The sequence below is a fragment of the Manacus candei genome, unplaced genomic scaffold, assembly GCF_025592945.1.
Source record: "Manacus candei isolate 608988 ecotype Guabito, Panama unplaced genomic scaffold, ASM2559294v1 h1tg000017l, whole genome shotgun sequence".
Classification (NCBI taxonomy): Eukaryota; Metazoa; Chordata; class Aves; order Passeriformes; family Pipridae; genus Manacus; species Manacus candei.
The window spans coordinates 3,136,332-3,162,400 of NW_026138065.1; the positions used below are offsets into that span (position 1 = coordinate 3,136,332).

The 26,069-nt window shown below is 41.9% G+C and overlaps 3 protein-coding genes across 15 annotated transcripts in view; 2 read left to right on the top strand and 1 right to left on the bottom strand.

The window, feature by feature from the left end:
* Positions 1-1,959, bottom strand: part of ARID4B (AT-rich interaction domain 4B) — an 89,683-nt gene extending 87,724 nt beyond the window's left edge. For both annotated transcript variants that reach the window (XM_051783197.1, XM_051783196.1), the window contains exons 1-2: positions 1,738-1,959; positions 535-596 (exon numbers count right to left, since the gene is read on the bottom strand). In XM_051783197.1, coding sequence (XP_051639157.1) covers positions 535-540 — 6 coding nt within the window. In that variant the 5' untranslated portion in view covers positions 541-596; positions 1,738-1,959. The remainder of the gene's footprint in view (positions 1-534; positions 597-1,737) is intronic.
* Positions 1,960-2,349: 390 nt separating this feature from the next.
* On the top strand, positions 2,350-24,927 carry GGPS1 (geranylgeranyl diphosphate synthase 1). Of its 12 annotated transcripts, none has more exons than XM_051783220.1 (4): positions 2,350-2,474; positions 7,344-7,436; positions 16,135-16,205; positions 19,798-24,927. In XM_051783220.1, exons 2-4 carry the CDS (start codon positions 7,370-7,372, stop codon positions 20,557-20,559), a joined length of 900 nt encoding a protein of 299 aa, XP_051639180.1. In that variant the 5' UTR covers positions 2,350-2,474; positions 7,344-7,369; the 3' UTR covers positions 20,560-24,927. The 12 variants fall into 12 exon arrangements, with proteins under 12 accessions (XP_051639180.1, XP_051639189.1, XP_051639190.1 ...); XM_051783229.1 differs by having other exon boundaries at positions 2,352-2,474; positions 7,332-7,436; XM_051783221.1 differs by lacking the exon at positions 2,350-2,474 and adding an exon at positions 2,787-3,089 and having other exon boundaries at positions 7,332-7,436.
* TBCE (tubulin folding cofactor E) overlaps positions 2,417-26,069 on the top strand; it is a 53,492-nt gene continuing 29,839 nt past the window's right edge. The window contains exon 1 of the mRNA XM_051783203.1: positions 2,417-2,474. The gene's annotated coding sequence lies outside the window, so the exon portion shown is untranslated. The remainder of the gene's footprint in view (positions 2,475-26,069) is intronic.

The window sequence follows — 26,069 nt, forward strand, 5'->3', positions numbered from 1 at the left end:
CCTGTTTGAAAATCTTTCCGCACCTTACAACAATCATTTCACTGCAGAGAATCTCTTACAAGCACCCTCCCTGATAACATCCATAAGATTATCCATTCAACAAAACTGCTATTAACGAACAGAAAGTAAGTAAATCTACCCTCTATTCAAGTAAACACCGCTGAAGAGCCAGCATTTTCCCCGCAATGTTACTTTCTCGAGCAGGGTGACTGTCCCCTGCTTCTCCAGATGAAGCAAGCTCAGCCTAGGCAGCCATGTCCTTATTCTCCTACAATGTTTCTGTAGGAGAACAACCTGCTCAGGGAACTTACAGTTTCCCCCCAGCATAACGCGGTGGAGCAAAGCCTGCCCCACCATCAGCGAAGGAGCCAAGGCACCGAAACACGGCAGTGGGGGCGAAGCAGCCCGCAGTCTGGATCCGCACCAGCACTGAGCCTCGCACCGGGGTCGGGACAGATGGACTGATAGATAGGATAGCACTGCCCCATGCAACCCTCCTTTCTCTCCTCCCAGACACACAAACGAGCGTTTTACCTTCATGATGAGCTCAGGCTGCGGTAAAAGCCTCGATCGTGGCTGAGCGGCCGAGGCTGGACCTGGAATTTAAAACAAAGCGCTAAGGCACCGCACCAGCCGCTCGCACCGGGAGGGGGAGGGGAGCCCGGGATCGGGGTGGGGGCGCTGAGCTCCTCCCAAAACTCTCCCTTTCCCTCCCCGGATCCCCCCCTTTCCCCGCGGCTAACCCGCTCCCCTCTTTCCTCGGCCACTGTTTTCTCCCGCGGTTCCCGCACGCCCCGGCTTCCCCTACACTCGCTGCCATTGACGCCATTTCTGTCAGAGGAGGAGAAACTTGCCACAACAACAACCCACCCCCGGCTGCCGCGGAGGGGGGGAGGCGCCCCGGCCGCCTCCCCGGGGCGCTGCGCCCCCTCCCCGGGCACCGAGCGGCGAGAGAGAGCCCGCGGGGGTCCCAGCTCCGAGAACAACCCCCTTCTCGCTTCACCGCGGGGAGAGGGAAGGAGAAGAGAGGGAGGGAGGCTCTTCCTCCATTGTACGAGGAAGAGTGCCCGTGTGCGCGGCGGGGGAGCGGGGTGAGGAGAGCAGCTCCCCCCCACCCCGACACACACACACACACACACACACACGCTTTTGTAGGGGCTGCGGCTCCGGATCGCGGCGGCTCCTCCTCCCTCCGTCTGCCCCCCCCCCCCCCCCAAATAAAGGAAAGCGCTGACTCCGCCGCAGGAGTTTCGGCAGCAACAGCCGCAACTCCCCAGCTCGGCGCAGCGGGTCCGGGCGGGGGGAGGGAGGGAGGGAGGGCAGGCAGGAGGCGGCGGAGGGGAGGAAGAAAAGGAAGAAGAAGAAGAAAAGAAGGGAGCGGGGTCGGGGAGGGAGGAAGGGAGGGGGGCGGGGAGAAAGGGGCCCGACCTGCTCGGCGGGGACACGGAGCGTGTGTGCGAGTGTGGAGGAGGGGGGTCCGTCCCCTCCCGGCCGAGGGGCTGAAGGAGAAGGCGCCAGTCCCTCCCCCCCGGCCCTCCGCTGGCTGTTTGGGGCAGGATGGGGGAGAAGGAGGATCGGCGAGTCCCGCCGCAGTCTCGCTACGAGGAGAAAAACAAGCGCCCCCCTCCCTCTCTCTCCGCCGCACGCCCGGCCCCGCGCCCCCACGGGGCCTCGCGCCGCCTCCCCGGCCGCCGCCGAGGGGGCACGGGGGCTCCCTCTCTGGCTCGGCGCCCTCACCTTTGTTCCGCGGCGACCGCCCGCCCGCTACTCCCCGGCCCGAGGCGGGGGGCACGGAAGGGAACGGGGAGAAGGCTCCTCTCAGCTCCGGGCACCTCCGGCCCCACTCGACGCTCCAGCAGCGGCTCCGCTGGCGGCGGCCCCGCACGGCGCGCAGAGGGGCCGATCCGTCCTACGCGGCCCCGGCGGCGGCGGCGGCGACGGTGACTGCTCGACTCCGTCCCCCTCCCCCTCCGCACGGACTGACTGACTGACGGGCGCACGGCCCGGGCCACGCCCCCCGCCCCGCCTCCCCCATTGGGCCGCGGCCCGCAGAGCCCGCCCTCCGCGCGGTCCCATTGGCCGCCGCGTCGGAAATACTGACATCATTCTTCTCCACTTCTATGGAAACTGAGACTCGGCGCCGCGGGGGCTCATGGGGGGCGCAGTTCCCGCCCTCCGCTCGCTCTGTGCTGGGTAGGCGGTGCGGCGCGGCGCGGCGGACCATAACTCCCAGAGTGCACCGCGCGCTGGGGAGGTGGAGCCTCGGGCGTATCCTAAGGAGCTGAGGGGGCGGGACTGGCGCGTGCGCAGCGGGGCGCTCGGTGGCGCATTTTATCCCCGGGAGGGGAAGGTGGCGCCCGGTGGGGCGGAAGGAAGGAAGGGGGCGGTGCTCCGGCCCCGGGCTCTGCCGCCGCCAGCGCCGCCGCCAGCGCCGCCGCTCCCGGAGCGGAGGCTGTTCGGGAGGAGGCGGCGAGGTGAGGCTGCCTGCCCCGTGAGCCGGCCGTGGCTGGTGGGGGACGCGGGGGGGGGGGGAGGGGGGACGCCTGGCTCGGAGGGGCCGGTCCGAGCCCGGCTGCGGGGGGAGCAGGAGCCGTGGCCGCCCTGCCCCGCCCAGGAGGGGCTGGCATGCTGCCCGGGAAGGGGCCCGGCGAAGGGGGGCCGCCGGTAGAGCTGGGCGGTGCCGGCCGTCGGCGGGGCGGGCGGAGCGGCTGACGGAGAGCTCCGGGGCCGTAGCTGCGCCGGGCGGGCGGCGCTTCCCGGCCCTCCCCGGCGGCCGAGCCCGACAGCGCCGCGCAGAAAATGGGGGCGGACAGGGAGAGCGGGGCGTCCTCGGCTCTCGTTCTCACCGCTTCTAAAATGGCGCTGGAGAGCCGGGGCTGCCTCCCTTGAGCTTTGGAGGCGGCTGGAGAGGCCGCGTCCGTCATGTTGAACTCCGAAAAAAAAAAAAATTATTTCCTTCGGTCTAGCTGTGGTGTCCTGGGCGGCAGTTTGGCCGCTGCAGGCAGCTTCTGTGAAATGTGAGTTTTAACCGCGTAGCGCAGCGCTCCAGCAGCGGTCACGGGTTCTGCCGACTCACTTTCTGTCCTCGGGTCAGCCCGCAGCCTTCCCTCTGCCTGCGGGGACTTGGGCGGCCTAGCTGTTATTGTACGGCTTCTGAAGCCTTCGTGCTCGATTATACCTGGAAATCCCGTCAAAACGGAAGCATGATCCCAGCAACCCTATGTTCATGCCCTTCTTCTATCGTTAGTGTTGGAATTGCGGCCATGGAAAGCTGCTTGTTTACTCGGCTGCATCTTCTGGGAAAGTGTCTGACGGCCCTTCCACCTGTGGGAAGTTGCCCACCCTCAGGTTGGCTGCGGCGTGTTGTTCGGTGTCAGCCTAGGAAGGGTTGTAAACGGGGCTCTGCTAGTTAGATTGAGAACATGGACTAGTGTCCAGGTTACATTTGCGTTAAGACTTTTGGTAGTCTTTCTGTAACAATACACATTCACTATGTTTCTGTGTATTCCTTCTGACACAGACCTTCTCACTCCCACCCCCTACCCCCGTTTGGGGCTTTTTCCCCCCCCACTGGTTTCGTGTCTTGGTGCACTAAGTTCTGTGATGGAGCCGATTTAAGAACTTTCTAGATGGTTCCTTTTGCACTGCAGGTCTCTGCTTCTTTGGTGGTTGTCTTTTATTTCCTGTGTAACTGTGCTGTGACTGGAGCCAGTGTGATGATGATACTTTTTAAAATACTATCTGTATATTTGACCTGGACTATTTCAGTGATTACGTATCCCTGCCTGGGAGGAGGGGGAGAATATTCTGCAGAATTGAATGCGAGGGATAGAATGAGAAGCTGTTTTGCAAAGTTCCAAAGGGAAGTTTTTTTCTTTACATGTAACCTAGAATTAATACTGCCTTCATCCTCTCTAGAAAGCTCCTAGACCCAGATCACACCTTCAGGTATAGCTTTAGAGTAGTTCCAAATTATGGAAGCCCATGTCACCATCTTATTCTAGTGTTGTGTGTGTTTTCAAAGAGATTATTAGAGAGACAGTTTGTTGCATTTCAAAAGACAGTTGTGTGTGCTCTCTGCTGTTCTGTTCTGTGTTCTCATGTGGGGATACTGAGAAGTAACTGGAAGAATAACTTAGTCATGCATATGAATTGAAATGCAGGAAGTCTGTGCACTGGTTTGAAAGGTAAAATGGCCTTAAATGCTTTAATCCTATTAATAAACATACATGTAATTGACTCTTGCACTTTCACCAGCAAAGGGCTTTGTGTTCCCTTTCACTTATTGTTTAACTCCTGGCACTTTTATTGGGAGATGGTAACTGAGATCTCTCTAAATGTCTTCACTGAGAAGTCTCTCTGCAACAGTGTAACTTCTGTAACAAATCAGTCAGTCACCTCTGTAGAAAAACCTTCATATCAAGTAATTCCCAATTGTGTCACATGTAATAACTTTGTGCAAAGAGACTGTAAGTCTCGTATCATGGTATTTTTGCTTACAGGCCTTTGTAACAAATTTCATGTACGTGTTTCTTTATCAAGTGTCCCTTTCTTCGAATAAGTTTGGGGGAGGTTCTGCTCACTGTTCTTCTCAGTGTTTCAGTGGGTGTGTTAGACATGTAGCTGTCTGATGAATACAGACTGTTTTTCCTTGGCAGAGATTACCTAAGACTTCATTTCATGGTAGCATAGCAATGTAGAGAAGTTTAACAATAGTGATTGAAGCTAAGTTACCATCCACTCTTAGTTCATTAGAGCTAATTTAAAAAAAAAAGTAAAAATCTTTGCACTTGTGGCAGAAGTGCCTGACTAATTTTCTGCTGCCAAGCCATATTTCGCTTTTTGTGAAGAAATAGGCAAATATTTAGGTTGATGCTGTATAATACTAGTGAATTTCAAGTTAGTTGGGGATTCTGAATATTATCTTGGTGTCCTACAGACAGGCATGAGACCTAATTCCCTGAGGGAGGAGGAAGAAGTTTAATATGTACTTCTGAGCATAGACTTTTATAAGAGAGCACTTCCAGTCCTAACATCTCTTCCCAGTCCAGTTGGATAGCTAGGCACTTAATTCTATCACCATCTGTGTGGCTTTTTGACAAATAATAGTCACAGGGGAGTTGTTAGTATGTCTTTGTATCCATCTCTACAGATTCTTTCTACTTGAAACATCTGGTGGTGGATTCTGATAGTCTTTTTGATTTTGCTTCCTCACTGAAGTCCTTTGAGACTTATCCTTTATATGTAAGGGTACGGTTTGACAGCTGACTCTCAGTGGCAGTGCTGGTTAAAAGCAGTTCCTGTCCCTTCAGTTACACCAACAAGCTGATAGCAAAATAGGGAGTCAAGGATGTCGAATCTGATTTAGTTTACTGCATGGCCTGACCATGGATAAGATGGAAAGGCTGTACTGCTCATAAGTGGCATCACTGCCTAGTAACTATGCAAAGGTGTCCCAGAAGGTGTAGTCTTATGAGCATTTTGTTGGAAACTATGTTTGCTTAAATAGCCTGTCTTGCCCCTGAAGTACCAATACATTTGATGAACATATGTAGTGAAGCAAGTAGAAGAATTGAACCAAACCTAAGCTTGGGAAAAAGTTATAAATGGAGATCAATTCCCCAAGTATGGACTGCTACAAATGCTTATGGGTGTGGAGGGTGGGAATGGGAGTAGATAGGAACTGACTGAGCTGTACTGAAAGCTATCATGAATGTTGAGGAATAGTGCTTTGTCCAGGTAGCTTAAGAGGAAGGGGTGATCATGATGCTGATCTTCTGAGGTTTTGATGAGAAAATATTGCTGGATTATTTTGAGCAAGTGTGTAACATAGTTTCTGTTCACATTAACCATTCCCCTTAGTGTACCTGCATTAAAAATGCATCAGTTCATACTTCTAAATATCACTTTAAAATAGTTATTTTCATGGACACTTGTTGTGATTTAACCCAACCACAACTAATTTCTATGCAGCTGTTCGCTCACTCCCCACCACCCTGGTGGGATAGGGAGGAAAGTCAGAAAAAAAGGTAAAACCCAGGGTTGAGATAACAGTTTAATAATTTAAATAAAGTAAATTATAATAATGAGAGGAATAAAACCATCAGTGGCTCCTGGCCAAGTGCCCCCAGTTTATATACTTGGCATGACATTCTGTGGTATGGAATATCCCTTTGGCTAGCTTGGGTCAGCTGTACTGGCCATGCTGCCTGCCAGCTTCTTGTGCACCTGCTGCCTAGCAGAGCATGGGAAACTGAAAAGTCCTTCACTTAGGGTGAGCACTACTTAGCAATAGTCAAAACATTAGTGTGTTATCAACAGTGTTCTCACGCCAAGTCCAAAACACAGCACTTCACCCGCTACTAGGAGGAAAATTGGCTGTGTTTTAGCCAAAATCAGGAGAATAATTTACATAACTATTCAGTTGCTCCGGGGGAAAAAACTAAGTCCTTCACAGGATAGTAGCAAAGTAACTGGGAAATGATGCTGAAGTAGTATGAGACTTTGTTACTGCTGCAGTTCCTGTCTTAAAATTACATGAGAAGAATTGTTTTGAGCTGCTGCATCTGCAGTGCAGCAAGGAAGGCTAGAGGTGAAAGGACAGAAAATCTATTACAGAAAACAGTCTAAAAAAATGCAGATAGAGATGACTAAAATTATGTGAAATGAAATTTAATCAATAGAAAATGGTTGAACTCTGTAGGCTGTAGATCCTAAAATATTTATCATAGGAGTCTGTTACTCTATAGTATATGGGAAAGTGTGTAAAGCTGTCTGTATGCTTAAACGGTAGTAAGAGAATGGTATATTTCTGTTCTGGCTTCTAAGACAAGACTGAGGAATTCTATCAGAAGACCAAAGCTAGTGTTCTTTAGTTTGCCTTGGTCTGAGGTGTATTTTCTGCTCTTAGACATCTCCACTCTTGTATGGGGAAAGCATTTAGGGAGATCTAATCAGATTAGACATAAGAGGTTTTGTATGTGTCTTTATATGAGTTTGTATGTGTGGTTTTCTGCAAGTGTCTTTAAAGACTTGAACTGGAACTTCATTGTTATGAATGGTAATGTTTGAAATACTTTATCAGCTAAGCCCTCTAATACATATAAAGGAGTGAACTAAGTCTTAGGAGTTGGTTAAAACTATTCATGAATAATTAAAGAAAACTGTATTTAATACATATGCATGTTTCTATTACTGAAGGTAGTATTAACTGAAGGTGTGATATGCAAAAAGGGAGTATTTTTACCTAACCTGGAAGTCACCTGGCTTTTTAATTATATGCATCTGTTGTTTACTTCCCTAATTTTTGATCTAAATAATGTTAATAACAGTTTCTTTAACAGTGAACTACCTCTTACGAAATAAAGAAATGGATGGGATGGATGAAACATCTAAAAGAATCCTAGAGCCATACCAGTATTTACTTCAACTACCAGGCAAGTTTCTTTGTAGTCTGTTGTTTGCAAATATCAAAATTGGTTTTATAGCAACTTTTGTCTTGGGAAATATAAGCCAAGAAGTTTATCCATTCTTGATTTGTGAATTTAGGAGTAATAAAAAGTAATACTTTCCAGTATTTGTTCCTCCTCCTGTAGAACCACCCTTTTGGTGAGATTGGTACAGTAGCTCTTGAGTCTGTTTCTAGTGTAAGTAGTATTTCAGTTGCTCTGTTCTCCATTCAGAATAGCTGACTTGCTACTTTAAAAACTGGTAAGAGAAAGTACTGAAGACATGATTGTATTCTTAAACTCTGTTTTGTTCTTTATCTGCTTGCCATACTGAACTCAGTGGGTTGTGGATTTTGCTTGGAGGTTTTTCTTTAAAGGTTTTTATATGGTTGGAGGTTCTTTGGGGGTTTTTTGTTGGTGGGGTTTTTTTCTGTATTAGCCTGCTTCTCTTATGTAACTTATTCTCCCTGGTATGCATAGAGCTGGGTTCTTATGGCCAATTTCAGCTGTCCGTGGATTGCTTCACTTGTGAGAGGTTCGACCAGTCCTTGTGTAGTATCAGGTTACAAGCAATACATTCACGTGAACTTTTTAGTCTTGAATCGTACTTATGTAGCAGAATTCAGGAGGCAGTTTGATAGCAAACAATATCTTATGGCTCTTGGAAGTCTCTTTGACTACAAAATCAGATTGTTTGCTGTGACTTTTACTTGTACACCTAAAGTGTAATGCAGACCATACAAGCTATCGAAGTGACTAATTTTGTAAAATTACTGGCAGAATAACTTTGTTGTTGGGACTATTGCATAATTACCCGGTTGCCTTCTGTCCAGTTTATACTGCATGCTGGTAGAGTTAAGGAAGATACAAAATATGGGTAAATATTAAGGAAAATAATCCTGATCTAAATTATATCTGACCAGGGTAGAAGACCTTCTGCCTGGACAAGTAGCACTATAAATCACAGGCACCATGCTAAGTGGCTTTTGCACATCTGCATATCTGTATATCAGCAGGGTGAGCCCTGTGGGTCTGAATTCATTATACCTGTGTATAATGAAATTCATTATTAAGCTCTGCAAATATCCAGGGTCTTCTTGCTTACATTAGTGATTTCATTTGACTTGGCAGTTAGCACTGAGTTAAAACTAAGAAAAGGAAAGTATTTGGCAGTTGCATGCCTTTTTAATGCCAGAAAGTTCATTTCCCATTTCCTCACATGTGTTCCTTTGCCTGTGTTGAACTGGGTGGTGGTCTTTCCAGAGAACTATCTTGAGAAAGGGTTTGTGATATTCCAGAGAGCTTTCTCAGACGTGGTCCTGAAGAAATTGACTTTCCTCCAACACCATCTTTAAATGTACTTTTTGTTTGGTTAGATTATCTCATTAACCGAGGTACGTTGTGACACCTTTGCATCTTTATCTGCTAATTATTTTTAGAGCTATTGTAGATAAAGAAAAAAAAAACTCAGCTTATACAAGAGGCACAAAGTGCCCAAAAAAGCTTCTTTAGGCAAAAGTGATTGACTAAAAGCTAACTGAAGAGCTATCACTTTAAATGATGCATCTAGGATATACATTTAGCCTTCCCAGTCTGAGTCCTGTGGCTAAATTCCTCTACTTGGTGAGTTCAGCCCTAATCACTCTATACTGGTGGTTTATGTAATACTACACTTGCAGACAGTGCAAGTATTTTATATCCTGTCCTGATAAAGAATCATAAATCTGATAGTCCACTTTACCATGGTGACTTCTACTTAATTCAGAGAAGGTGAGAAACAAGAAACACTTTTCTCTATGCAGTAATGGAGGTGTGACTCAAAAGAGATGACTTCTCTTAAACTAGGCAGATGAAAGTGATGTACCTGTGGAAAGTTTGTGTTGAGTAACAGTGGAAGCAGTGAGGGTTCACAATCATATAGCTGGTGTTTACTGGTTTTGAAACACTGGCATTGCCTCAAATCAGCTGTGCCAAGTATGAATCAGTAGGACCAAGCTATATGTGTGAACCTTGGAGTTAGTATGAGCACTAAAGCTTGATAAGCAGGGAAAAAAGGGGCGTATAGGTGCTGTTTATAAATAGGGTGGAACCCAAATGAAATGCCTGAGCTAATCTAGGAAGCTCTTGCTGAAAGAGACAGTTTCGTTCTATCCTCTATGCTCCTGGAAGTATTCTGCTGCTTAACTTGTGCTAGTTCTCAGCTTGTGAATCAAATTAGGTGGTACCAACCACCTAACCTGTTAAAAACTTGCCTCGTTAATCTCGTCTTGTTAGTGAGCTGGCAAAAGGTTAGGGACAAGAAGCTGTTTCTGTGTTGGATCAGTTTGTTTGATCTGAGCTCTGAGGGGCTTATGCAGGAAGCTTGGCTAAGTGTCAAATATGTATGCTTACAGCCCTACAGTCCAGTTGCTTATCTTGTAAGACTAGTTAAACAAACTCTCCAAGTGGTTTAGTAACCTATGAGTAAATGAATTTAGATACATATCAAACTTTGTTTACATGAAGAGAGATTTTGTAACAGTATTAAGGTTGGGAGGAGGGGAGGGAAGGTGCCTGCTAATGTTGTTTGGGGTGTAAGAACACAAATTTTTGTAACTGCTAAGGATTAACCCCTCACTACAAGGAGTTGTATTCCCATTACAGAAATAAGACTTTTAATGGTAATGGTTTGGGGGTGATTCATAAAGTAAGCTTGTATATTTCTTTGACTTTCAACAGCACTAGGATAGGGAAGCTACTAGGATTAAAGTATTTTTACTATATTGCTATTTTTAACTGCTAGTATGGTAATTAATGTTTATTCCTTCTCTAGCAGAAATTATTATCTGGGAGAAGAATTCTGAAACAGTAACTTTTCTTGTAAAATCTCACTGTAGGAGAACATTGCCATACTAGTTTTTAGCAATGTTCTACTTATTAATCTAGTATTTAGTCTCATAAAGTGCAGGATTGACTTTCACAAATTCCATTGTGGTTTGTCTCAAAAGTGACCTGATTCATACTCATGGTGAATCTTTTATTTCTGCCTGTCTGAGTTAACAGCAGTAGCTGGTTGTGCAGCACTAAGGAGTATATGGAACTTCATTTGCCATAAAACTGATATGGTCAACAGCTTGCTGTTGAAATGGGTAAATTCTGATCCCTTTCATGACTGCATCTTCCCTTTCATATCCCTGTAGTATTAGCTGCAGTCTTTCCTGGGCTTGTTCAGCAAGCTAAACACTCAGGACTGGCTTTTGTTGTTCAGCTTTTTGTGCTGGGTTGTTGAACTTGACCAGCTTGGTGGAGGAGTTAAGCACCACAGGGCATGATCCCTACCACTGGCACAACTGCACTTGGCACATCAGAGGCCTCAACTTGGGCCAAGTTCCTCATGGAGGCTGCAGCTCTCTAGATTCTGAGCTGCAGGAGTGCCTGGGGGCACCCATTGGCCAGAAACAAGTGATATCCCTGCCTCTAAAAGGTATGTAGTGGTAGAAAAAGTGTGTCACCAAGCAAAGGAGCAGTGGAAGGGGGTCAGCAGGCTTGCACAGCATCAGAGATAACAAAAATTACAAGACACTACATATTCAGGAGTCTGAAACATCCGGTGACACTGAAGGAGGGGCAGGAATAGTCTGTGCATATCAGGCTGGGAGATGGATACTCCCACAGTGGTGAAGGCTGGGAACTGGGGAACTGATGGCTTCTGGCACCAGGAGAAAGATTCCTGTTCCTTGAGCAGATGTGCAATTGCCAAATAGGTTCGGACACATGTTTGGAAGTTCTGTATAGATCTTTTACGACCTAAGTGATTCTATGATTTTATACAACTAAGCATCAGAGCAGCACCTAGGGCAGCAGCAAGTGAGAGTAGTGAAGACACTGACTCCTGCAGGGGATGGAGGCTACCACATGTGGTTGTGTATTAGGGAGGTTTGCTGGTTTTGGGTACCTCTGATCTTATGGACAGACTGCCAAGGTGTTTCACCCTTAAAATACTTAACCTTGCAGTTCTCCTGATGGAGCAGTAATGGATATAGCAAGGGGGTGCTTGAAGCTTATCAGCAAGTCTGTGTGGCTTTTGGAATGAGAACCAAGGGCACAGGAAGCCACGTGGCTTTTCTCCATGATCCTCAACCCCTTCCCCTCACTGTCTAGAGGAATAAAGAGATACTGCCTGTCAACAACTAGTTAGTTGCACAGCTCATGTTGATAGCAGAGCTTTGCATCTTATGGCCATGAGACTCCCTTTGTAGAGCAAGGACTACCACGAGGAGATAGCATCCACCTACCCATGTCAGGGTACAAGTGTCTCTGCTAACAGACTGAACAACGTGTGAGAAGGGACTAAACTAGAAATGACAGTAAAAGAAACTGACTACACAGTCAAGTAAGGAATTAGTGAAGTTGTGGACAAAGGGTACAGGCTGATTTGAACAAGAGACACCTTGGAATCTCAGAGCTGAAAGCAGACCATCCCAGCACTCCAACAAGTACGAACAGAACATGATGGGGGAGCTCTGACTTTTTCTGAGGAATCTGCAAGATTGGATGACTCTCTGAAGTGCCTCTACACAAATGCATACGTTATTGGGAATACACAGGAGAGGTTAGAGGTTGGCAGTAATTTTATTGGAGTATCTGATTTGTGATAGCTCACACAGCTGAAACGCTGCAATGGATGGATGTGGACTGCCTAGGAAGACAGCCTAGGATAGCAAGGAGTGGGAGTTGCCTTTTATGTGAAAAAGCAGCTGAATTGCATGGAGTTGTACTTTCAGTCAGATAAGCCTGTTGAGAGCTTATGAGTTAAGATTGGAGGGCAGATCAATAAGGGTGACACTATAGTGAGTCTTTACAGTAGACCCCCTGAGCAGGAAGAAGCAGATGAGACCTTCAAACAACTGTAAGATGCTTCATATTTACATGCCCTGATTCTTATGAGACTTCAGTTACCTCACTGTCTGGTAGAAGAAGCAACACAGCAGGACACAGGCAATCCAGAAGGTTTCTGTAATGCATTGATGACCTCTTGCTACCACAGGTGATCAAGGAGCTGATTAAAGAAGGTGTTATACTGGACTTCACACTTAAAACAAGGAAGAATTGGTTAGGACATAAAGACTGGAGGCAACCTTAGCTGTAGTGACCATGGCATAGAGGCATTCAGGATTGTGAGAAGGAACAAGGCAAAAATCAGGATCACAACTGTGGATGGGTTAACCCTATTATGAATGGGGAAGTTAAGATAGAGAATTCTGTCAGTGACCCTAATTTGTCACAAGTGGCTGCCCAGGTTAAAAGTGTATATGCCTGCTCTCTCTGCTTTTCTTCTGCTGTTTGTTTATGCTGGTTGTAGTGTTCTTTATAGCTACTTGGGGAGGTCTGCTTGGGGACTTCATCCATTTAGTTTTAATCCATCAAAGGACACAGCTAAACATGCCAGTGTACAATATAGTGGAGGTAATATAGTGGCTTGCTTCTTCCAGAAGGGCAATGCCCCTTTCTCTGGTCCTCAACATCTGCTGCTCACCCTGTACTGACTCTGGTAGATCCACTGCATAAGCTGACTCAGTACGTTAAGCTGGCAGAAAGCTAACCTAGCAAAAAGCAGAGTTCTCTGCTGGGCTAATGAGTTGAATTAGCTTAGTGAGGCTGTAATGGAGGGTAGGTTAACAGTCCCTCTGCTCTTTCCCATGCTGTTCTAGCCTTTTTATGTACCCTCTCTGTAAGTGGGGTGCTGCCTTAAGGGTGTAATTTATTGTTACTTTAATGCAGCGAGAGTGAAAAAATACTAACCAGGAGTCTGTCCAGAGCTGGAGGTCTGTGGGGTTTGGATCTTCCCTGTCACAAGGACAATTGTGGAGAGAAAGAGAGTGAGTTGGCTGATTATTTTTTTTTCTTTTTGTTTTTCTTTAGATGAGAGGCATCTCATCTGAAGAGGTGGAGGGAATGTCCTCAGTACACCTTTAATCTGACTTGATATTTGTTTTAAGGATAAAGCTTTAACATTCTTATCTGTAGAAGGAATTTCATCAGAATGAATCTCTTATATTCTTTTTTTTTTCCTCACATTTTCCACCCAGTATTACTAAGGAGGAAAGCTTTTCATAGTTGCTGTTCAATTTGGGTAATATTGGGTAATAATCTTAGGCAGATTAAACCAAATGCATTTATCATACCTTTGATAAAAGCTTGATGCAGTAACATCTATTATTATATTATGCAGTAGGTAGAGCTTCTAATTTTGGATGTTAGACCTCTATTTTTCAATATTACAATAGCCTGCTTAGAATAATTAACAGAGCAGTGACAAATGACAGTGAAGAAACTAGATAATCCTGGCAGTGCTCATTTTAATTTTGTCTTAGAGTTCTGTATTGTTGTCTAGTTTGGGGAGAGGAGAGGTGTGGCAAGGAATAGTCTTCTGCATCTAGGCTTTAGAGACCAGCATTAGAGAGGTTTGGTCTTTTGCCATTGTAGCATGGCTGCAGGCATAAAATATGCATACAGAAAATTGCTGTACTATCACATAGGCCAGGTGAGATTGACTTCAGAACAAGATAAAATGGCATTTTTGTAGCAATAATGTTCCTTTAGAAGACAAGCAAATCTGCACCTATAAAAGGAAAGATGAATTGCTTCACTACATGGTGTTTTTTCCTTGAATAGTCAGTGTCTAGGAAACCATGTTAGTCAAGATAGACGAGTCTAACAATTCAAATGCTCTCTGTACTAAGGAACTGAAGTGGCAAAATCCATTGTGCATGTTACTAATCCATTTGAAGTGTGTGCTAGTAGTCAAGTTCCTCATGATAAAATAATGCTCGTTGCTGAACATCCAGCATTCTGTAAGCATATTTTCTAGGAGACACATTCAGAAAAACAGAATTAAGTGTTGTCTGTATCAATGTAATTTAGAAGTGAATAAACAGTAATAGATAAGGTACACTTCCTTAATGCGATATTATCTCTGAGTGGTTTTCTTTATGGATGTAGTGAAATATTTGTTAGTACTTAACTGGCAAGCCCTACAGTTTAGCAGATGTTTGTAACAGTTATTTTCAAGGGGAGACAAAACAATCCCTCTCTTCTTCAGGAAGCTATTAGTATTTAAAACTGAGCACAGAAAACAACAATGGAGAAAACAGGCCAATGACTGTGTATGTCTAGCTAAGAATGCTCTTTCACACTGGACAGAACCAGAGGACAAAGCTACTGGGGGAGGAAAAAGGACCATTTTGTTAATCTCTTCTAGTGAAAACCAAAAGATAGTGGTGACAGAAAGCACTGGAAATCATTGAGAATGGAGACAAAAATTTCAGACCTCTGATCCAGGGAAGAAGGTTATCACCCTTGCTACAGAGCTCAACCCACAAAGCTATTGCTTACCTGGTGGTGACTTAATTAGAAGATGAAACATTCTCAGTCTGGTTTCTCCAGGGTATATCACTGCAAGTGAATTTGCCCATTTTTATTATTCTGTTCTATATGTGCTGGTCACACTGCAGTAGAGAAGCCTTAGGGAGAGATTCAAACGTTGAAATTTTTTCGGTGCTATGGGCAAGATGGAATTATCAACAGCAGGACAAATACTGCAGAATCATAATGTCTCAGTAGACATTGAGACAAGTAATATGGAACCCACTGTCTATGTTGCACTGCTTTGAAGTTTATTTAAAGCTTTTTCAAAAGGCCTTCCTTATGTGAGCTGCGTATGCAGAGCTGTTTTTCTAAACCTGTCTTAAGGTGTTCGAAGATCTTGTCCATAGCTGAGCTTCTCAAAGTTCAGAGCAGAATTGTCTCAGTGTGGGTAGGGGAAGACTTCATTTTATATTGAACATCAGTAGACACTGAATAAATATTTGTACCTGAATACTAACCAATTATTAAAGAAAGCTGGTATCAACAATTTATAGGCGTAGAGTTTAACTTCTCTTGAAATTAACTCTTGTCATGTAAATTGCATCTGGATCAAACAATACTGCTGATTTTGACACTAAACTTGGACATTTGGTGTTGTCTCTTTCATTCCTATGAAACAGGGTGACTGCCTGATTCCAACAAAGTAGATTTAACCAAAGCAGACCAAATCCTATTATCTGTAGACAGATTTCTTGAGTATAAGATAAATATCTGAATTATTGGAAAGTTCCATTCTGTTTGGAATGTTCTGTCCAGATTTTTTTTAGAGTTATTTAGTAAGTATATGAAATGTCAGTTTCCTGTTTGACGAATTTACAGTAGCAAGTGAAGAATACTACGGGAGAAAAAACTAAAAATTGAGAGATGTACATATTCAACAAATACCCATACTTTCACTAATAATGAATCATACTTGAAACATTTTAATCTTGAACATTCCTTAGAAACTAGGGCTTACTTTCAGAAGTAACAAGCTGATCTGTACAGGTTACCGACATACTCAGGATCCCTTACTAATTAAACTGTCAAAACTAAATATAGTAACCTGTAAATATGTGCCTTGCATATTGCTGTGAAATGTTTAAAACTGAAACTGCTGCTAATTGATGTTTATACAATGAAGAAACAAGCTATGCAGTGATATATTTTCCACTTTTGGGTCATCACACTGATCAGGTTTTTTTAATCAGGTCTCAAGTCAGCTCTAGTTGTTAAGACAAACTGTCCCTAGTAATGAACTTTGTTATTTTTATAAATGCTTATAATATTTTTATTGTAGGTAAGCAAGTGAGAACCAAACTGTCACAGGCCTTTAATCACTGGCTGAATGTTCCAGAAGATAAAATACAGGTACTGGCTAATTATTTTTAAAAGGTTGTTATTTTTCTTCTAAGATTACTGATAACAGATGATTCTAGTAGTTAGCGTAAATTGTAAGAAGTCTTAAATGCACTATTTTCTGAGTATAAAGTAAGCTTTCAGGAAAACAACTCTAATACAAGGCTTTTTAGTATGATGCAACACTAAAGAAATCACTTGCATGATAGTTACTTCTTTCTAAGTCTGTTCAATCTTTGAAGTTGTAGATAAGCAGGTATCACTGTTACCCACTTAACTCAGTTACTAACACTGAGGTTTTTAATGACTTATGAAAGAAGCTAGACAGTTATCTTGTAAATGTAGTGGTTGAAAATAAAATCTTAAGATTTTGATTCAAGAATATCAAAGACAGCAGTTAAATCAACTTTACAAACCCAAAACTGTGAGGGGTATATCATACAGTCTCCAGTCCTTACTTTCTAATGAGAAACATTAAACTAGGAATTCTTGTTCCCTTTTGCTTTTCTGTTGGGCAAATGGTGCAAGCTGCATGGTTGTGTATTTAAACACTGTGGCTTGCAAAATGAAAAATTATCCTCTGTGTTAGGTTAGACTGCAGTTTTGCTAAACTGCATATAGAGAGTGCAAAATATTCTGTGTCCAAGACAATGTAAGGAATTAAAATAATCAGTTGTGGGTTTTGACCCTTACCCAGCTGGTCCCTTGTTAATGTCATTAATGGTTGGCAGAAGTACCTTTAGAGTTTGTGAAGTAGTCATTTGTAGAGTGGCTTAAGAGTGACACTTCATAGCCCTCAAGTAGCAAAGTGGTTTAAGAGTCTGCATTCATAATCTAGCAATTCTTCTATTTTGCAATCTGTCTGTATAACTCTTTAGCCAGATTTATTCTGTCTTTCAGCTAGACACGTCTTACCCTTTGTGCTCAAATATATATCCAAATAAAACATAGCAACCTGTGTATTGTATGTGTTGATTTAGTCCTTCCATTATAACAAACCCTTCCATTCTGTTCAACTAGGATTTTTTTATGTTACAGTCTGACAATTGCCTCTTGCCCTTTTGCTGAGCACCCATGACGGTGTGGTCCATTTTTGCTTAGTGATACAGTAAACTAAAGCTGCAGTGCCTCTGTATGAGCAGAAGTTACCAGTTCTGTTAGTTTAAACTGATGCTCACATAACTATTATTGAGAAGTTGGACCACTCGTTTTGATTATCTTTATGAAGAAAACCAATGTTTTAATGTTTCCTTTACCACTTAAGTTGTTTGTGATGGAACTTAGTATTTTTATTCTTCAGGGCCTTTGAGGACAAAACCAAGACCCTGTCATCTCTTAATCTGCATCCTGACCCATTTATTACAGCTTTCGTGCATTCTTGTACTAATTTTGATAACTAATGATGGTTGAGGTCTGCAGGACCACCTCTGATCATCTTTTTGACATCTCTCATAATCTTCTTAAGATGTCCCCTGTGTCTAACAGCCTACTTTCCTTCCAGCTATTTGTATTTCTTTTATTAGAAATCTGAATTCTGGCATATATTCTGGGACTTTTTTTTTTTACCTTAGATTATTTGTCTTTATGTAGTTTATTCAGATGATACAGTTGAGGCTACTGTTCCTCGGCAGTTTATTTTACTATTGACTGCCACCATTTCACTTTTTTCCCCAGCCAGGTGGTCTCTTCACACCCACCACTCACTGAATTTCTTGTAGCAATCTGGTGCTGCACTGAGAGACTCCAGCTTGTTGAATTAGAGAACACTGGGTTTGTCAGAGGAACTTTCTCCTAAAGAAACACTGAAATGGCCTAGTACAGGGTCAACGAAATTTTAGAGCTATTGCAGATAAGGAGTTGAAGAAATCTGTGTGGTGAACTAATAGTGCAGCAGGTACTGATTAGATAGTTTACACTGTAAGAAAACAACACTGTACTGGGTCTTCAGATGTCATTATGAAGAGCAGTCTTTTCATTTTCTTGAGCTGCTTCCTGATGTCTTATAAAATAAGCTTTTTCTGCTATATGAGCTATTTCACTCCTTACTTTCACCTTTGAAGCATTTTTGACACTGTCTTATGTTCACTAGATAACTTGATTCAAGCACAGTCATGAAGCACCGTTTCCATTAAATCTTTAATGTATAGAAGCTGCAAGGGATCATGAAAGTGACAGTGATATGAAATAGGTTAGCAAGAGAAACGCTGGAATAAGCTTATCCAAGGAATTCATAAAACACATAGAACGTTTCCTGATAATACTGAGAATGAGATAGTGGACCAAAAGAATATTCAAACAAATAGGTATATGGAATTGCCTTCAATAAGTGCTCTATCCTTTGATTTTTAAGTCAGTGGTCAACAATGTATCTTGACAGGTCCAAGTAGGGCTTACTTCTTGCTGGTCAGTGAGTCGTGAGGGTTAAGTGTGTTGTTCTGGCAGTCATATCTTGGTAAAGCAATTAAATTCCTGGGGTTTAGGTTTTAGTCTTTAGGACATTGGTCACTGAACATCAGGTGGCTTGCTGCCCCAAAAAAATGCTTACAGCAAAGTCCTTATTGTTTTGTCCTACAGGACCCACCAAACAGGACCATACTAGGTACTTGCTACTATTTTATGGTGACCTTAGTTTTTTTTTTTTAGCAGTTGTTTTGATGAATGTTGACTGAGTGCAATGTTTGTAGCTAGCAAGTGTAATTGGTTCATTAGCTTTAAAATCATAACTTAATCAGATGTGTTTTGCAGTGAGTTTATACAGTATGCAGTTTTATATGCTTAAATTTATTTCTATTTAAGTAGGTGCTGAATATACCTGTTGATTGCATAACAGCTGTGCAATAAAAGCAGTGTATAGTGTTAAGACTCTTCATTTTTTGTTGAGATGTTAAGGTTCACTTCTAGTCAGCTACAAACCTGATGTTCTGAAGAGTTTATTGCACACGTCAGGTGGTGTATGATATTGTCTACCTAGTAACAAGTAGTAAGTGTGTAGGAAGCTTCCGAAAAGATATTGTAGCTGTTGTCTTTATGCCAAGAATTTTCCAAATGACGTTTCAGAGAGAATAGTCTGTCCTTTAAGAGCTCAGTACTGAAGATAACCACACAAAGTGTGGGAAAAGAAAGATGAACTCTCTCTGCTTATCAAAACAAGGTTTATGAGACAAATGGGATAATGGATGATACCTGACGCTCTCAAGAACTGACCTGGGGAGATTTGAGGTTAGTGAATCTAAATGTTTGAAAACACTGTTTATTTTCTTTTCCCCTAATCATGTTTCTACTAACAGACTTCTAGACAATGGCTGTTTTAGAACTGTAGCAACAATGAAGAGAGGCATGCAAATGGAAGCACTTCAGGGAGTAAGTTCACTTTGAATTTGAAAACAGTATACAAAAGACAGACCACATGATCTAGGACTTACAGCAAACTGGCTGATGAAGAGAATCATAAATCTGTACTAATAGTAAAAGCAAGTGGTCTAAAGGGGAACCTCAGGGCTAGAGAATATATTTCTTTAAAACATTATCAATTTTAAATAAGGTCTTTCAAAACAGGGTATTAAATTACAATGTCAGACTTAATAATTTTCTCTTCTTATAATAGGTTATCATTGAAGTGACAGAGATGTTGCACAATGCAAGCCTACTTGTGGATGATATTGAAGATAACTCAAAGCTACGACGGGGCTTTCCGGTGGCACACAGTATCTATGGAATTCCATCTGTAATCAACTGTGCTAATTATGTGTATTTTCTTGGCTTAGAGAAGGTTTTAACCCTCGATCATCCAGATGCTGTTAAAGTTTTTACCCGCCAACTTTTGGAACTCCATAAAGGTCAAGGCTTGGATATTTACTGGAGGGATACTTACACCTGTCCTACGGAGGCTGAATACAAAGCTATGGTACTGCAAAAGACAGGTGGTCTCTTCGGATTAGCTGTAGGCCTCATGCAGCTGTTCTCAAATTACAAAAAAGACTTAAAGCCACTCCTTAACACACTTGGTCTCTTCTTCCAAATAAGAGATGATTATGCCAACTTGCACTCCAAAGAATATAGTGAGAACAAGAGTTTTTGTGAAGACTTAACTGAGGGCAAGTTCTCATTCCCAACCATTCATGCAATTTGGTCAAGACCTGAAAGTACTCAGGTGCAAAACATTTTACGTCAAAGGACAGAGAACATAGATATAAAAAAATACTGTGTGCATTACCTTGAAAATGTTGGTTCCTTTGAGTACACTCGGAATACATTGAAGGAGCTTGAATCTGAAGCCTATAAACAAATTGAATCACTTGGGGGAAACCCTGAGCTTGTAGCACTAGTTGAACAGCTGAGCAAAATGTTCAAAGAAACTGAAAATTAAAAATGTAACTTCTGGGTGTGGGTGAAAACTCTTTTTAAAATGGAAAGATAACCAGACTGAGAGATGTGATAATCAGTCTCATGTAAAACTTTCTCTTGTAGCTATGTTAACAGAAATTACTGTTAAAAACAACGTGTCACTGAGTATTGAAATATATACCCTATTATCTCTAAGGTCTTAACTGTAACTGCTTACACTCGGCTTTGTTAAAGCAGATGTACTAGAACTGAAACAAGTTTTGAATCTAAATGTGATCATGTTTACACAATCATAGGCATTATTTCATGCCTAAAACTCTTGTGTCTCTAACCAGGCTATCATAGGCTTCTGGTTAAAATTCTGTGTTTAAATCATATTGACATATGTGTATTGTGCATTTTCAAACGATGCTCTGGTAAACCAAAATGTATGTTAAATAACAGAAGAAGATAGTTGCAACCACAATGGATATAAAATCGTTGTATGGTATTTCTAAGTTAGACTTGTGAAGATCAGATGGATCAGCTTACTAAGTTCTAAGGGGAATATCCTAGCCAGCTTCTGGGGATATTTTCAGGGGAATGTGAATTATGAAAGATAGCATTTTATATGCAAATAAGACATGTTTAGTCTGAAATTGTGACTTTGTAAAGATTTTGAAGTACCCTAGAGAAAAAATTCCATCACATCAGCAAAGTGAAAATTCACAGCTGATTCCAGCTTTTCAGTGAATAATTTTGATCACCTGGTTTTAGATTTTGAAACTGTCAAACATTTTGTAGCCAGGAACTTAAATCTATGCATTAGAGCCCATACATGTAACTGTAAATAGCAACACAGTAAGTTGCTACTACAAGTGGAAAGGGCTTCACATCAGGTAACTTTAGGACACTGTAATTGGTGCAGGTCTCTTTAATAATTGCTTATAATTGAGGTGCTTCTCCAAGAATTTATTCATAATTCATATTTCATTCCTGTTCTGAATTGCTGTCTGGAGGCATGTTATAGATCTCTCCAAAGATACAAGATCTGTAATTTTTTGCTATAGCAGAGTACAGTATCTTGTTCTACAAGCTACACTACCACTTCAGTTTTGTTAATTGCTTAAATAAAGCTTTAAAACTATAGACAAACCAAAATAGAATGGGACTGAAAGTAAGATTGAGGGGTAGGACTGATAAGTGACTGCTCACCTCTCTATATATAAATAAATGTATATAAAGAAAAAAGTGAAGAAAGTGTAAGCAGAGATGTTCGGGTTTTTTTCTTGGCTGGGCTGGCTTTAATCAGGTTCAATTCCCTTTGTCTTCACAGCTATATAAAGCTTTGCTTTGGGGTAGGAAGGTAATGGTTTGGATCAAAGGTAGGACTGGTGCTATAAGCTGTGGTGTTAGCTCAAGCGTACTCTGAAATGGCCAGAGTTACTTGGCTTTGAAAGGCTAAAGGATAATTTTATGCAGGTGTTCATTTACTGTACCTGGAAAGCAGGGAGAGCCATGATCTCAACCCACTGAGAAAACTAACTGAAGAAGGTTGCTGTAATGTCTTCCCTGGGCAGCCTTAATATTCTTCTGAAAGTGATCAAACAAAATTCAGAATGACTGCTTTCAGTCAGAGATATTATGTAGTTACGGATGACAGCTTATCCCTTTTATCTGCATGCTGGGGAGGAATCTTTGACTGATTAGGCATAGAATAATAGCCTTTTCACTGAATGGACCTGGTTGCCAGGACTGAATAGCTTCAAGTTGGTGAAAGGTATTTTTAATGTTAATGAAAGAGAATTGTAATTCCTTTTTCATAACTTGCAGTGCTTAGAAGCCTTTAAATTTTTAATGTGTTATGAGAAAATACTATCTGCAGCAAGTTACATTTATTTTGTGCCATGTCTTGGGAGTTTCTAAGCACTGTTGCAGCTGATGTTGAATAGGGGAGAGCACTGAAAAGACTACTGTTGTCAGGAGAATCTCCTAGTCTTACTGTGAAAGGTATCCTTCTGTCTATTAGGATATTGTAACTGCAACACAGTGCAAAGTGTACTTAGTGCTTAGTGTCTGTTCAATTGCTGAACGTAAACAGTTTTGTGTAATCAAACTTTCATAAAGAGGTAGCCTTTCTTATTTTTTGTATAAAACTTCTTTACCATCTGAGACTTCTGCTATGTCATTGCTCTTTTGGTTCGGTTCATTCTAGGAATTCACCCCAGTATTTAGTCTAATACCATATCTTGTAGAGTGTGCCTTCATTAATGTAGGAGTAAGTACATTGATGTTTTCCAGCTGCAGGCCATTTAAACTACAAATGGGTAAGAAGGGAAAAGTTGGTCCAGCTTTCTTTTCCCAGGGTACAAAGAAACCATACAGCTCTGTCTTACTCTTCTGCCTTCAAGGCTTTTGATACCAGTATTCAAAGCATACCCTGAAGGTATATCTGAAAAGACCCAGAAGCAGAGCTGTTGTTCTTCACTTTGGTTAAGATAAACAGGATTGTGAGGGTTTTTCTTGATGTATTCAGGAGTTGGAAGAGACTGGGATGTTTCCCCTTCATCTGTTAAGCTGGTAGAACATCTCTTAAGTATTAAATGCCAGTAGTGATGATGTTCCTTAGTCAAGGTAGATTTTATATTTGATGCCGTAAGATGCGATTGTGCATTCTCATCAATATTCTCCAATGTTCCCGCTGATTCAGGCTGCTGAGGTTAAGCAATGTTAGGAAAATCACTTCTTTAAAGCAGCATGGGAGTTCTTGTGGCTGCAGAATTAGTTTAGTTGTACTAGTGCCACTCACTGTTGCTATACCTCCCACAACACAGGAAGTGGGGTATTTTCCTGATCTTCACAAGGTACGCATTGCTGCGGAACAGAAAACTGAGTTGCAAGTAGAGAAATTTTGCCATGGGGAAACAAAGAGGATGCTGGTTTCAATGTTACTTGCTTTGAGCCAGAATTGTTCCCCTTATTATCTTTGTACTATTGCTAACAAGTTCAGTTTTGGTCAGGTTATCATGGCATTTCTTGGGGTTTGGCTCTTGTGGTGCATATAAAGAGAAATGCAAATACTCATCAGTCTGTAAAATTTCCCACACCTCAATCTGTTTTATTGTGTGCTTGCTTGGACGTAAATGAATGCTGTCACCTGTCTTTGAGTAGCCAGCCATTGGATGGGACATCTGGCTTTGCTTTTTCAAAGGCTGATGTTCTCCCCATCAATTACAATGAAAATGGCATTATTTCAAGACCTTCCTGAGGACATAGCTTGTCTTTCTCCTCTCTGAACTCGGACTGTACTCAGTACTCAGTTACTAAGAGCAACTTTGTATGTATCAGCCAGTTGTTGATACAAACAGCCTGAAAATGTTAATAGCAGTGGGAAAGAAACTGTTGCCACATCTCTATGTTTCAACTAAAGTTAATTTTGCTAATTTGCCTGCATGTGCTATAGAGTTTTCCTGTATTAATGAGTGCTTTCCTCAATTATTGTTAAAATGCCAGCATGCTATAAAAACATGGGATTTGTGGGGTTTGAACTTCAATATGACTTTATCACTGAATTGGGCCAGGATTTTATTCATGTGCAAGAGCATCTTTTACTCTGCTTTGACCTGTCTTAATTGTTTTACATTTCAGGTTTGATATTTACTATATTCTTTTTATTATTTACTCAGTACTTTTGCTGTAATTCTTCTTTCAGTTATATTTCTATTCTCTGCTAATACCACAGCATACATAATACCATCAAACTCATTTTTGATCCTGGTCAAACAAAATAGTCTGGGTCTGCTTTTACAGCAGTAAATCTTGGTTCATCATATGCCTTCACAACAGTAATTGGAGATTTTCTACAATCCTGAAATGCCTGAAACTTTTTTTTTTTTTCAGGAAGCTAAAGCTTGTAACATTTTATATTGCCATAAATTATTTTTGTCCCGTGTAGCTTGAGCTACTTTCCCTCTCCTACCTGTTTGCTTTCAAGACCTATTTTGCTTTGGTGCTAATGCCTGTTAGGTCTTTTTATGAAAAAAGTTAACTCCCTAGCCCTGGGGAAGAGAAGTTAATTTTTGTCTGGGTTAATGAATTATCCCACTCAGCAAGAGTCTGATGAATGTCAGAGCTGGCAGGTAGACAGAGGCCAGGGAAAGTATTTGAGAGAATAAGAAAACCCATTTTAGTCTCCCGAGGCTGCCTCGTGTAATTTCACCTCATTTTACAGCATTTACTTGACTTTGTTAGAAAAGGCAAAAGAGTGTGGTTAGTTTCTTTGAGCTTCCCTTCTTGCTTTCCAAATAGACTGTGAGAGATATTCAAGTTAAAAATTATTTATTCTGATAGTTATTTATTTCATTTGGCTATATCATCTAAAGGTTTTGATTAAAGCTACAGATTAAACAGAGTACGTTGTTTCATTGTTGTATTTTTCTTTCTCTTAATAACTTTTCTGTTCTTGAAGTCAGGGAAACATAATCTGCCATGTGTCTATTTGACTTGTTTGCTACCTCACATTAACATCCTTCCTGAATAACCTTTACCAAAGATGAGCATCAGTGTTCACTGTTTCTGTGGCATTTTTTAAAATTACTTTAGAAGGTACCTTGTGAGGTGTGGCTAGGAGTAATCCATGATTCATTAATTCAATTCAAGCATATTATCTGCAAAACTTAATAATAAAGATTCAGGTTAAACCACATTAATCCTGATAGTTTTCTTCATCTCTCTACTCTGTGAAACAAGTGAGTTCTCCATAAGCTCATTCAAAAAGTATTTTCTGATCATGTGGGTTTAGTACAGCATAAAGAACTATGGGGGATACTTAAAGAAGACCTAATGTGACACTTCCAGGGAAAGCACTACAAAACCTGATGTGAATTTGTGTAGAAGACTAACTCTGATGTGAAGGGAAATCATGGATAACTTTCTGCTTTTGAACTCCATGAAAATACTCTCCACCCTGTTGGTATATTAATTATGTGCTGACAGTAAGGAGTTGCATCATCTCTTGACCACGGTAGGTAATTTTCACTCTCTTCATAATGTTTCAGTTGATATTTCTAAAGCATATAGTGTGAAGTTACTTAATCACTCAGTAATTACTGCAGTCTGTAAAAAAGGAAAATTGGCAAATGCATACATTTTTTTAATGTATTTTGAAATACATAAACACTGGCCTGTTCTCTTACAATCTACTCTGTTACTCTGCTGTGAACTTCTGCTAGCTGAGGGAGGCATAACTTTTCACTGACTGAAGTTATTAAAACCAGGCTGACACCAAACCTCTATGAACAAATTGGACGGGAGAAAAAAGGGGGTTGGCAAGGAAAAGTTCTTTAAAAATAGAATTTCTGTTAATTGCAGAGTTAGTACATAAAGCATGGAACTAACTCCAACAGTTTTTCTATGGCCTTAACTGAAGGATCTGTAGCTAACTGTTTTCTTCTTTTTGGAGGTGGGATGGAATGTGCGAGTCAAAGTAAAAGCCATAAGGAGGAATTGTCATTGCTTTTCCCAGAAATATAAAAACTATGCTATAAACCTAAT

Coding starts and splice junctions, on each gene's coding strand:
- GGPS1 (XM_051783220.1), top strand. CDS start 7,370: ATGGATGGGATGGATGAAACATCTAAAAGAATCCTAGAGCCATACCAG. Junction 7,437..16,134: donor GTATTTACTTCAACTACCAG/GCAAGTTTCTTT, acceptor TTTTTATTGTAG/GTAAGCAAGTGAGAACCAAA. Junction 16,206..19,797: donor TTCCAGAAGATAAAATACAG/GTACTGGCTAAT, acceptor TTCTTATAATAG/GTTATCATTGAAGTGACAGA.